The sequence below is a fragment of the Narcine bancroftii genome, chromosome 4 (assembly GCF_036971445.1).
Source record: "Narcine bancroftii isolate sNarBan1 chromosome 4, sNarBan1.hap1, whole genome shotgun sequence".
NCBI lineage: Eukaryota > Metazoa > Chordata > Chondrichthyes > Torpediniformes > Narcinidae > Narcine > Narcine bancroftii.
Genome location: NC_091472.1, coordinates 249,910,928 through 249,923,431, shown reverse-complemented (window position 1 = coordinate 249,923,431; position 12,504 = coordinate 249,910,928). Strand labels below are relative to the sequence as shown.

At 34.7% G+C, this 12,504-nt stretch overlaps 1 protein-coding gene across 5 annotated transcripts in view; it reads right to left on the bottom strand.

Moving 5' to 3' along the window:
• Positions 1-12,504, bottom strand: part of hibch (3-hydroxyisobutyryl-CoA hydrolase) — a 135,161-nt gene that overhangs the window by 19,771 nt on the left and 102,886 nt on the right. For 4 of the 5 annotated variants that reach the window (XM_069934675.1, XM_069934677.1, XM_069934680.1 and 1 more), the window contains exons 12-13: positions 11,615-11,734; positions 10,886-10,919 (exon numbers count right to left, since the gene is read on the bottom strand). In XM_069934675.1, coding sequence (XP_069790776.1) covers positions 10,886-10,919; positions 11,615-11,734 — 154 coding nt within the window. Of the gene's footprint in view, positions 1-5,585; positions 5,854-10,885; positions 10,920-11,614; positions 11,735-12,504 lie in introns of those variants that run through there. The other variant, XM_069934676.1, reaches the window with a different exon arrangement.

Below are 12,504 nucleotides of genomic sequence, written 5' to 3'. Positions count from 1 at the left end.
TTACCTTGCTATTTATTTCCACTCTACGTTAAATTGATTTTTACTAAAGGAAGATTAGATTACATTTATTAATTTATTATTGTCATTTGTACTGAGATATAGTGGAAAGCTTTATATTACGTGTCATTCAAAGGCCTACAAAGAGTTGCTGTGCCTGGCAATTTGCAAATAAAAATGGAGAAAAGGAAAGAAAATAAAAAGTCTTCAAACTCTGAGAATTTACACCTTCGTGTATCTTAAAATACATTATCTGAAAACGCATACCTGGTTTCTTTTGGAAATCCACTTATTCACTCTCTTTCCAGCAGGCAGAGAAATAATTGTAGGAAACAATTTTTTTTTACTTAGCAAGCTCCAGCAAACTGAAATCTATCAACCAAACCATTTGTTTTTTTTCAATGACATTAGCAAAACGATCAAGATTGGCCTGTACTCTTAGGATAACCTTTTAAATAGCTCCAAAGAATTGTTTCTGTCTAACCAAGAAAGCAGGCAAACCCTCAGTTTAAACAATAATCAATTGAAAGATCTTCTCCAATTATGGCAATCCCTCAGCACCACAATGAAGTGTCAGTCTGGACTTTTGTGCTCAGGTGAATTTCTCTCGCCAAAGTCAAAATTAAGATTAGGAATTTAGGTTTATTTAGAATCTGACAGTTGTTCTGAAGTAAGTCACTTGGGTCATCAAATCCATGTCATCTCTTCAGAGAGCAACATAGTCACATTTCTCTATTCTTTCCTCTAAAGTACTGCAAATCATTTTGTGTCCCCTTAAAAATCTTAGATGGATTGCTTTTGACATCCTCAAGGATGAATTTCAAATCAATTTATTATTATATCCTATGTTTTGCTCATTATTTTACACATACCCATCAAGAGCTTATACACCTAATCCGATCTCCTTCCAATGATTTTGTTTCAAGGGGAATAAACCTAGCCATTCCAGTTCAATTTGTATTCAGTCTAATAAATGTATTAACACAACTACATCTGAGAATTAAACATGAAACAGTGAGCCTTCTGTCTAGTGTGACATTAATATTTCTGAATCAGGCGATGTATCAACTTAATGCACAAATTTGGTAGTTATTTTGCAAATTGCAAAAACTGTTTTATGAAAATACTTTCACTGCACTTTAAAACCATGCTCATATCATCATTTCAAAATAAATAAATCTCACACTCTCAAACGAAAATCAATTTCAGTCAAAGCCAAAAAAGTTGATCACCTTAGTTTTATTTACGGCAAGGGGCAGGTAGCGGTGGGGGGGGGGGGGGGAGCGTGGGGAAAGGAGGGAGGCTATCCTTCATGTTCTTGGTATAGTCATCTAATTTTGGAACTGTTAATTTAAATAATTTATTCTAGACCAGACGTGAATTAATTACTTCATAGAAATGCTAAATCCAAAGTGAATGCACTGTCTGAAAGAATTGCCAGAGAAATCATTCAGTGACACGTGTCCACATGAGTTGGCTATGCAATGATCTATTTGAAATAGGCAGATATATGTACTTTTAAAAAATATTACTATAATATTTATAAGTGACTGAATTTTTAATTAATTTGCATACAATTTTAGATGTTAAAATTTTTAAATAAACAATTATATTGAAAAGTTTAAAGTAAAGAAAATTTTACACAAGATAAACCACAATTAATTGCTGAAAAATGCTAAATTTAGATTGCAGGTTCTTAGCAAGCACTCAAATTAGCCTTGCATAGAGATTAAGTTCTAAAGGGAAGTCAATATTCATCCATTTAGAATCTATGGATATTTTAGTGTGCCTAAATTAATGTTACATTACAAAATGTAAATTATCTGTTGCAGCAGGAAAGGAAATGTTATTTTCAAAACAGACATGGACCAATGCCAAACTAGATGGTCAGTACAGTGACTCCCAGAGTAGATCTGCCATCTCAGAAACCTAACGACCCGTGTTTAATCCTGACCTCTGGTGCTGTATTTGATAGTTTCTTCCCACAACCCAAATACATGCAGGTTGGCAAGTTAATTCATCCATTCTCAATGGGGGGTTGGGGGAGGGGGGGGCATTGCACATTTTAGGGGGCACCATGGACTAAAATTATAAAATATTATTTTTTTGTGTAGTTGGTTGGACTAGACTGCTTCACCGGGGTGGGGGGGGGGGGGGGGATAAACTTTGAGCAGAATCTAAGGGGGCCACAGCCAAAAAAAGTTGAGAATGACTGGGTTAAATGCCCACTGTAAATTGCCCCTTGTGCATATGGTTAGTGGTCGAATCTCCAGAGGGAGTGATGTGTATGTGGGAAGAAAATATTACATGGTGAGTGAATGGGAGTTTTCCATTTATTGACATATATTCAATGGTCAGAAATGGTCTCCTAAATTGCAAGAAAATACAAAATATAATTATTTTAAAGTTTTGCAAAAAGAAAGTTTAATCAAAAATAAATCAAAATATGATGTTCAATTTCATAGATTATGAGGTTAAAGTTACTTACTCTGGTTACATGTTAATGCACAGATCACTGGATCAGTCTTAGAATTTCCATATTTTAAATGAAACTCTTGGTTGTACAATATTTCACTCTGAATGTTAAATATATTGAAAAATCTGTGTAAAAACATTCCTCGTCTGCAGCCTTCTTTTTGGTAACGTTTTAACTATATTTACACATTATGCATCCTTAGAAATAATATCTGTATTGAGATAAATTTTTTGCTTGTGTTTTTAAATGTATTTCTTAAAATTAGTTATTTCTAATTTAACTAGACTGTTGAAGAAGCCAAAAATATGAATTTTGTTTAAACATTTTTGAATTGATATGTTTCACATAGTGAAGAAAAAACAAAAACTTGTTCTTTGTAAATTCAAAAATCCCAACTCCTATTGTTTTAAAGCTTCAGAAGTGAGATTTGGTTTTAAATTTAAGGATTGATGGTTGTACTTTTGCCATGCAAGTTATTAATTTTTTTACATTATATGTTTAACAACTAATTTCTAAAGTTATTAAAATATGTAATGCATTTTAAAAGTTTCATTTATTTGTTATTTTAAAAATTTGTAAACTCAGGATATTGCCATTATTAACTTGGAAGTCATGTTATTTACAAATTCATCCATCAATATTACAATTAATTTGCATTTCAAATGAAGATAATAACAATTCTTTGAAAGGGAGCAATTACAAACACAACATTTCACTAATTTGCAAGAAGAATAATTTTAAAAAGATAATGATTTTTGAATTTGACACTGCAAAACATGGCACTGGCCTAAAGCATTCAATTTTTTTTAATAATAGACACTAGGATTTTAACTTTGTTTTAGAAAGTAGATATTTTTTAAAAATCTAAGTATGCAATTTAACCTATGATTCATATGAGATCTTTAGTTTCAATCGGGCTTGGTCTCAGGTCACGTGTTCTAGTTCCACCAAGGTAGTTGGTAATTCAAATCAGTAAAAGATGCAATATATTTTCAGGAAGGAATTGCCACATCAAAACATGAGAATGTCAGATTGACAACCTGTGATTGGTTTGGTAACGACTGGTTCAAATTTGTGGAACTCCCACCCAATTAATACCTTTGTAATATCTTCATCACTACAAAGACAGCAGAGATTCAGAAAAGTAGATCAGAATGTCCTTCTCAAGGGCAATTAAAGACATGAACCTTGTCTGAGGCACACAACACACAAACAGAAAATAAAATGAACCATTTCCAGGCATTTGCTATCAGGAGAATGCAGTGAGCAAATTAGATGTCGGTTTTCAATTCAAAATTTAATGCCCTCATTTCAGTAAAAACATTCAGAATTCATTTTTCTTAGAAATAATTATATATAAAAAAACAATTTAACAATTATTGCATGGAAATAGGCCATTTTTTTCCTTCTAGTCCACACCAAACTGTACTCTCCTCTAGTCCCACCTACCTGCACCCTGCCCATAACCCTCCATTCCCCTCCCATTCATATATCTTTCCGTTTTCCTTAAATGACAAAATTGACCCTGCCACTACTACTTCTCCCAGAAGCTCATTCCACACAGCCACTACTCCCTCAGTAGAGAAGTTCCCCCTCATGTTACTTCCAAACTTTTGCCCCTTAACTCATGACCTTTTGTTTCAATCTCTCCTTCTTTGGCTTGGCTTCGCGGACGAAGATTTATGGAGGGGTAATGTCCACGTCAGCTGCAGGCTCGTTTGTGGCTGACAAGTCCGATGCAGGACAGGCAGACATGGTTGCAGCGGTTGCAAGGGAAAATTGGTTGGTTGGGTGTTGGGTTTTTCCTCCTTTGTCTTTTGTCAGTGAGGTGGGCTCTGTGGTCTTCTTCAAAGGAGGTTGCTGCCCGCGAACTGTGAGGCGCCAAGATGCACGGTTTGAGGTAATATCAGCCCACTGGCGGTGGTCAATGTGGCAGGCATCAAGAGATCTCTCCTACTCTCAATGGAAAAAGCCTCTCCACATCAACTGTATCTACCCCTTTCATAATCTTAAATACCTCTATCAAATCTCTCCTAAACCTTCTACAATCCAAGGAATGAAGACCTAATTTGCTCAACCTTTCTTTGTAATCTAAATTCTGAAATCCAGGTAGCATTTTCATAAATCTTCTCTGCACCCTTTCTAACTTGTTGATATCCTTTCTATGACCAGAACCGCACACAATACTCTAAATTTGGCCTCATCAATATCTTGAATAGTCTCAACATCACTTCCCAACTCCTGTATTCTATGCTTTGATTTATAAAGGTCAGCATACCAAAAGCCTTCTTCACCACCCTATCCACATGAGATTCTACCTTCAAGGAACGATGCACCATTATTCCTAGACCTTCCTGTTCCACTGCATTCCTCAATGCCCTCCCATTTACTATGTATGTTCTGTTTTGATTATTCCGACCAAAATGAAGCACTTCACACTTATCAGCATTAAACTCCATCTGCCATCTTTCAGCCCACTCTTCTAAACAGTCCAAATTCCTCTGCAATCTTTGAAAACCTTCTTCATTATCCACAATTCCACCTATTTTGGTATCACCTGCATATTTACTAATCCAATTTACCACCCCATCATCCAGATCATTAATGTATAATGAAAAAGAAGTAAAATGAAAAAAATTAGAGATGATTTATGTAATATAAAATATCCTATTATTATGCCTTTTTAAACAATGAAAATTATCATTTGTTTTAAGCAATACAATATACTGACAATTAAGTTTGGGACCAAGTCTTCATATTTAAAATAAATTGCTCACACATCCAGGATGATTCTTCTGTAACATCCATCCTATCCTGCAACAAACTCTACCACTCAGCTACCTAATTCTTTCTTTGCTAAGCTATTCTGGTTCCAGGACCCCACACCCCTTGTTTAGATGACATAAATATGCCTTGATAAAGGATTCTGGCCTAAAAAGTTGACCATCTTTTTTCCTTCCACTGATCCTACTCATCTCACCAAGTTCCTCCCATGGATTTCTGTTGCTTGAGATTCCAGTATTTGTTCTCATGTGTACCAATACATGTGTACAAATACATGTTGATATTATTTATTGGTTAATGCTCCCTCCCCCAAAAAAAACAACCTTAGTGTTCTCTCACATTTATTATACTTGTGACACGGGCTTTTCAAATGACAACTACTACATTCTTTACCTGTAAGCATGCTAAGTGCTTGAAGAGAAAAGCAAACATTTGTAACCTTGCACAATTTTCATTTAAATACCCAGACCATTCATCCATTCACAACTTGAGTTCCTTGGCTCCAAGTGACTTAAAGCAGCTACTCAGGTACTCCTCCGTTACTTCTTCCAAAGTTGCTGGCTTCCACTTGGGGTTTTGATCCTTGTCAATCAGCACTGTTCGTTCAGATAAGGGATAAAATTCACAAACAAGATGGGAATTATGGAACTATGGGTACAGAATGCATGGGTAGATGTACACACAATTCACTCTTCCCTCCATCAACATCTCCCCATTTCTCAAAAAAGCAGCCAATATACCAAACATCTCATCCTATCCCAGCCACACTCTATTCTCGGTCCTGTAGCGAAGAAGATTCAAGAGTGTCATCATTCACCACTGGATTCAAGGACCATTTTTTTTCCTGCTACCATCGCACACTGAACAAACCTCACACTAGTAATATGATACAGTACACAAAAAAGCTGGAGAACTCAGTGGGTCATACAACACCCATAAAAATAGGAGGAAGTTGAAACATCTTATGAACATATCTGTTACAATACACCCTCATCTGAGTAATTAATGCAGATTATAAATAGTTGAGACCTCAATGCTGAGCTTTTCTATGTAAATCTTTTATGTGGCAGCAAATTAACTGTCTTCTGTGAATTCAATTGAACTATATTTATTTCTGTATCCACCTTGTTTGTTCCTTCTTCAAAGAACTTAAACATTTATCAAACACAATTTCCCTTTTAAAAAACCATCTTGATCCTGCCCAAGACCTTCCAAGAAGGAATTCCTCTTCAGCTGTGTTAAATGGGCATTCCTTATTCTGCAACTGTGCACCACTGCTCTAGATACCCCCATGGAGAAAACTTCTTCTCAGCATCCATCTACTTACTTTCTTTTTTTATATTCCCCTAAAAATGCCTCCTTGTTAGTCTATATTTTCACCTTTCTCGCTATAATTTTATTTTGCTTTGTTTTATATTTTGGGTAAGTTTTTTTTAAGAAAACAACAGTCTTCTGGCCTACAAAATTACTATTTTTTAAATGCCCCACTAATACCTTCTTAGTAATGGATTCCAACTTTTTCACAATGATAGATGTTTCTGCCTGCCTCCTTTCTTGGATAATGGCATTACTACTGTGATTTCAACCTCTTCATAATCCACAAAAAGTTTTGTAGTTTGTAACCGACACTTCCACCATCTCTGCAGCCAATTCCTTTGAGATTCCAGGAAGCAAGCCAGAGAATTATCTGCCTTAAAGTCATTAATTTGCCAAGCATTTTTTTCAGTGATAAACATCCCTTGAGCCCCTTGATAGTTCATTCAGCGTTTTCTACACCATAAAATATATATTTAAAACAATTTTGATTCAGGTATTTCTCATTTTTCCATTTAAGTCTATCCTCTAAGGAATCAACATTTACTTCAACTACTCATTTCCTTTTTGTATAATTCTAAAAACACCTACTATGGGCAGATTTTGTTTTGCTTTGTATTATGCTTTGCTAGCCTTCAAAAAAAATCTCAATATTCTGGGCTATCAATTTAATTCCATCCTTAATTAGCTGTTGTTAACTGTGGATTATTCTCATCAACACTGATATATTCTCAGATATATCTTTGCTGAGATTTATGACATTCAGTAAACTGATAATCCAGTACCCTCTGGATTCATGTCATGCCCAACAAGCACACTTTCTAGACTTTTGCATATGACTCATTATATCATAAATAATTTTACTCCAATTTAAAAAAAATCTTGCACCTTTGTAAAGTAAACTTGAATATGAACCCAATGAGTTTAAAGCAAGTACAGGAAACCCCAGAGTGAGTTTATAAAAAAGCCAGGAAATTGAACCATGGTAAGTTTATTTAAAGTGCAGAAAACTAGGCCCTAGTAAATTCAAAAAGAGCAGGGTAATCAGGGCTCCAGTGAGTTTAAAGACAGCATGGGGACTAGGGCTCCAGTGAGTTCAAAGACAGCACTGGGACTAGGGCTCCAGTGAATTTAAAAGCAGTATGAGACATAGACATTAATTAGTTTAAAGAGAGCACAAGAAACAGAGCCCTAGTGAGTTTTACAATAGCATAGAAACAGACTGTTCTGAATTTAAGGGTTGCAGGGCCACAGAGAGTTTAGAGTGCAGGTAATATGACCTGTGAGTCAGATACTGAGCAATCAGGATTTTCAAACAATGGGATAGCAGATTACCAGAGTTTTACCATATTTCCTTAAATGCCTGACATTGCTGATCTAATACCTGATCTACAGACAATTTTCCCAGTCCACTATAGCCAACTCTGTCCTCCATTGTAATTGCCTTTACATAAAATTTAGGACACCAGTTTTTTCTATTCAAACTGAACTTGAAATTCTACCTGGCTATGATCCTTTTGATTAATAAATGGAGTATTAGAAGTATATCTGTGGTCTTAAAGTATAAATGAAATTATGTTGGAAATTTGAAGTAAAGACAGATAATTCTAGAGATGCTCAGTAAGTCATTCAGCATTAGTGGAGATAAAACAGGGAACTCTTTTAGACTTAATTGTCCACAGGAAGACAGCACAATGCTGACATTTATTAACTACCTTCAAGTACCCTGTACCTGAAGAGACTGCGTGGATAGTTGGACAATATGGTCAAGAATGTCTGACTTCTTTACTGTTAGGATGTTTGTCAACCAGATGTACTTTTTTTGTACTGTACCACCATCTCCTCATTATTTAAAGATTTTCATTCAATATTTTTATATCATGAGTTCATTTTTAATTCCTCCAGCTGCTGCTGTGGATTCAAATGTCCCTGAATTAATGGTACAGAACCCTGCCTGGATGCAAATCCAACAACTTCCCTGCTCCATTGCTTTTTCAACAGAGACTATGGAACCTGCTGAGTCTTTCCAACATTTTGTGCAATACACAAAAATGCTGAAGAAAAACAGCAAGTCATGCCTGATATCGAATGCCTTCTCTGGACGCTGCAAGACCTGCTGGGTTTCTCTCACACTTTCTGTACTGCATCAGACCATGGCAGATTTTCTTGTTTACCTCCAACATTTTGTGATTTTATTTCAGATTTACAGCAAACACTATTTTTATTTTGACTTTTGAGAATATATTAAAAAAAAACAATTGTTTAAGAGTCAGGAAATATAATATTCCCCATTCATGAACTTCAGCAACACATCTATCCCTTGCCAATTTCAATATTTCCTCACTGATATTAGATTCTGCAGGTACTGATAATTCGAGCATTAGGTTCCAGGTTGCATACTTTCTGTGTAAGAAGTTGCAGGTTATTTGAGTATGATCACAATAGCCAAAGCTGATGCTATCCTTTTTCTTTAAATTAAAATAAGTAATTATCAAAAATTATTTCAATTGCAATCTGGAAAGGTTGTCCTGATTGACTTAACACACCCTCCGCCCTAAACATAATAGGAAGTACCCAACAGTGACACTGGAGTTCAGACTGATCACTTGTCTCCTCCTCCATGTCTCTCTTCCCACCCCCCCCCCCCCCCTTGCCACCTCTACCCACCTTTATATTCACATGCCTGCTTGTTTTTGCTGATACCTGACGAAGGGCCTGGGTCTTCCTGTGAATGCTATGACCTGCTGTGTTTCTCCAGCACATTTGTGTATTAAGTTTCAGACTTTTTTTTATTTATTTAATCCAAAAACTACAAAATAGTGAATACAACTATAGCCTACAAGAGAGATCTAGCTTAGCCACATATATTTTTTCTTTCTTTATTAACATTGAAATTTCACATCTAAAAATAGAGTACATACAGATATATGTTAAAAGTTAAAAGATGTATTACACTTAAATCACATCATTTCATCCTAGATAACCCACATTTTAAGCAAACAGATTATATTGTATTGATATTTTTTTATAAAAAAAAGAAAATATAAACCAACTACCAAGAAAGAAGCTGTTTGGCCAGAAAAGAAAAGGAAGCCAGAATTCTTCTCAGAGTGATAAACTGCCTCATTAGTCAACAGTTCTACCTTCATAACAAATCAAAGATTTCAAAAAGGGTCTCCACAATGTTTGAAAATTTACTTTCAAATCGGAAATCGAGCATCTAATCTTCTCTAAATTTAAACATGACATGAAGTCATGTAACCATTGAGCATGAGTATGCAGGGTAACTGCTCACCAAGCCATAAGGGAAATAAAAGCTAATACATGCAGATTAGATGCTGTTAAAGTTATGCCACTCTCTCCAACAATACTAAATAAAGCAGTTAAGGGATTAGGTTTAAAATTAACTTCAAAAAGTTCAGAAAAACTTTGAAATACTTCGATCCAATATTTCTGAAGACTCTAACAAGACCAGAACCTATGAATTAATGAAGCATCTTCATTGTTGCATTTATCACATAAGTGAGATAGTTTGACTTTGGACATGTGAGCCCTATGGACTATTTTAAATTGTAGGAGAGAGTGGTGGGCACATAAAGAAGAGGTATTAACCAATTTGATAATTATGTAACAAGTTTCTTCAGGAATTAAAAGCTGTAGATCCTGTTCCCAGGTTTTTTTAATTTTATCTGAGGGAGATTATCTTGTTCCCATCAACAGATCATAAATATTAGATATTGAACCATTATAGAAAGGTTGTAAATTAAAAATTGTATCATTTAAAATCTTATCAGTCCTCTTAGGAAATGTAGATAATTGAGATTGTTAAAAAAAATCCCTAATCTGTAGATGACGAAAAAAAATCAGTATTTGGTAGACCGTATTTAACTGAAAGTTGTTCAAAGTAAACAAGATTCCCCTTGGAAGGTTTAAATAAATAATTTTTTAAAATAGCACAAGAGAGGAATCTCATTAAACCAAAATGTTTTCTAAATTGTATCATTATCCTCAAAGTATGTTTAACCACTGGATTATTAGTTAACTTATTTAGAGATATAGGAAATGAGGATCCAAAAAGAGGAGTGAAAATTTTGTAACAGAATTAGATTCCAGAGATATCCATATAGGGACAGTCTTCACGGTTATTATAATATAACCAAAATGTAAGGTTCTGTATGTTGACTGTCCAATAATAAAACCTAAAGTTTGATAAGGCTAAACTTCAATTCTTTTTAAGTTTTTGTAAATTGACTTTAGTTTTCTTTAAAAGCTGTAGCATCATGAAAATGGATTAATCAATAATTGCTACCCTACCTGCTCGCACACCTTCATAGAAGTCATGGCCTCTCTGCAACAAATACATTGTAAAGTATAAAGTACAAAATGAATACATTTTTCTGGTATAACTTACATTAATATTGAACATAATGCTGAACTATCTACATTGATTTTATCTATGCAGAAACAACTGCAGTAAAACCCCAGGATCCAGCACCAATGGGGATTGGTAGATGCCGGTTAAGTGTATTTCCCGGTTGCTTGAGATCACATGTTGTGTGATTGGCAAACTAACCACTAGGGATGCTGATTTTAAACTTTTGCCTTTTTTTCCACAATTTATTTGGTCAGTTGTTTGAATTCCAGATAAGTTGGATTTTACTGTACTATTATTTTGACTAAACCATCATGGTGTTGAGGATACATGTATTTCATTCTAATATAATTTTTCTATCTTGATTTCTAAATAATTACCTGAATTATCAGAATTAACTGCCTGCAAAGCAAAATTTATATTGTTTTTAAAAAATTACAATGCTGACCATGTGCAATGTTAATATGCAAAAAAAGTGACTTCAATTGAAAGTGAAATTGTAGGTAAATTGGAAATTTTCCCGACCCATTTCCAATTCTGTTTCCAGCATTAAATAATTACCTTTCATCTGAACACCACTGGTTTCTGTACAATGCAATAAAACATTAAAATGTTGTTACTAAAGTGTCTTCTATGACAGGATATAGTCTATGTCACAAACATTATCTTACCATACAAGCTTGGCTAAGTCTGTACTCCATAATTAAAACTTCTGATAGATTCTTTCTGGCTCCTTCTTCAAGCTGTTGAAAAGTAATCTTCAGGGATGTGGGAGACATCTTCTTCAATATCTGTAAAGAAAATGATTTAAAAAAAACATCAAACTACAGGGTAGTGAGTATCTGTTTAAATATGAATAGGTTATTGAAATGCAGTTTTCTTTTACCGATACTGCATTTGTCAGCACTTTATAAGGGACATCATCTTTCACCTCAGTGATTGAGAGAAGCTGAGGAAAGAGAGGGAGAGGGTCAGATAAAGTGCATTCTCCCAGACTGTATCCTCTCTCTGTTCAAAGTTTCTGTTTATAGTTTGTATCTCTGTCCCTGTGCCTGAAAGCACGTTACCACAGACTGAGGATCAAGCCTGCATTAGGACTGAACTACAACACATTTCTGAACTAAGCAATTCCTAAATCATGTACAGATCACTTACACAGATATAAGGATTTTAAATTGGAAATAATTCTTCTTGAATGTGGGGTATTGAAGCTTTACATTTCAATGAAAAAAATTATTTTATATTTTAAAAATACAGCAAGGTAGAAGGCCCTACGAACCCATGAAACCCATGACCACCAATTACACCCAATTAACCTACCAACCCAATATTGACAACAAAAATTGTCAATATTCCTGTGAAAATTCAAACACTTCAAAGAATAACTTCAATTTTCTTTTTTATAAACATCTGTAAAGAATTGATTGCTGATAGCATATTAAGATAAATTGTCCTGTTTCTATATGTGAATAATTAGAATAATTAGCAAAACTAAAGGTTAAACTAAGGAAGACTGAACCAGAATCCTGCTTCTGGAACTGGTCATCAGTTTATGGCGTCT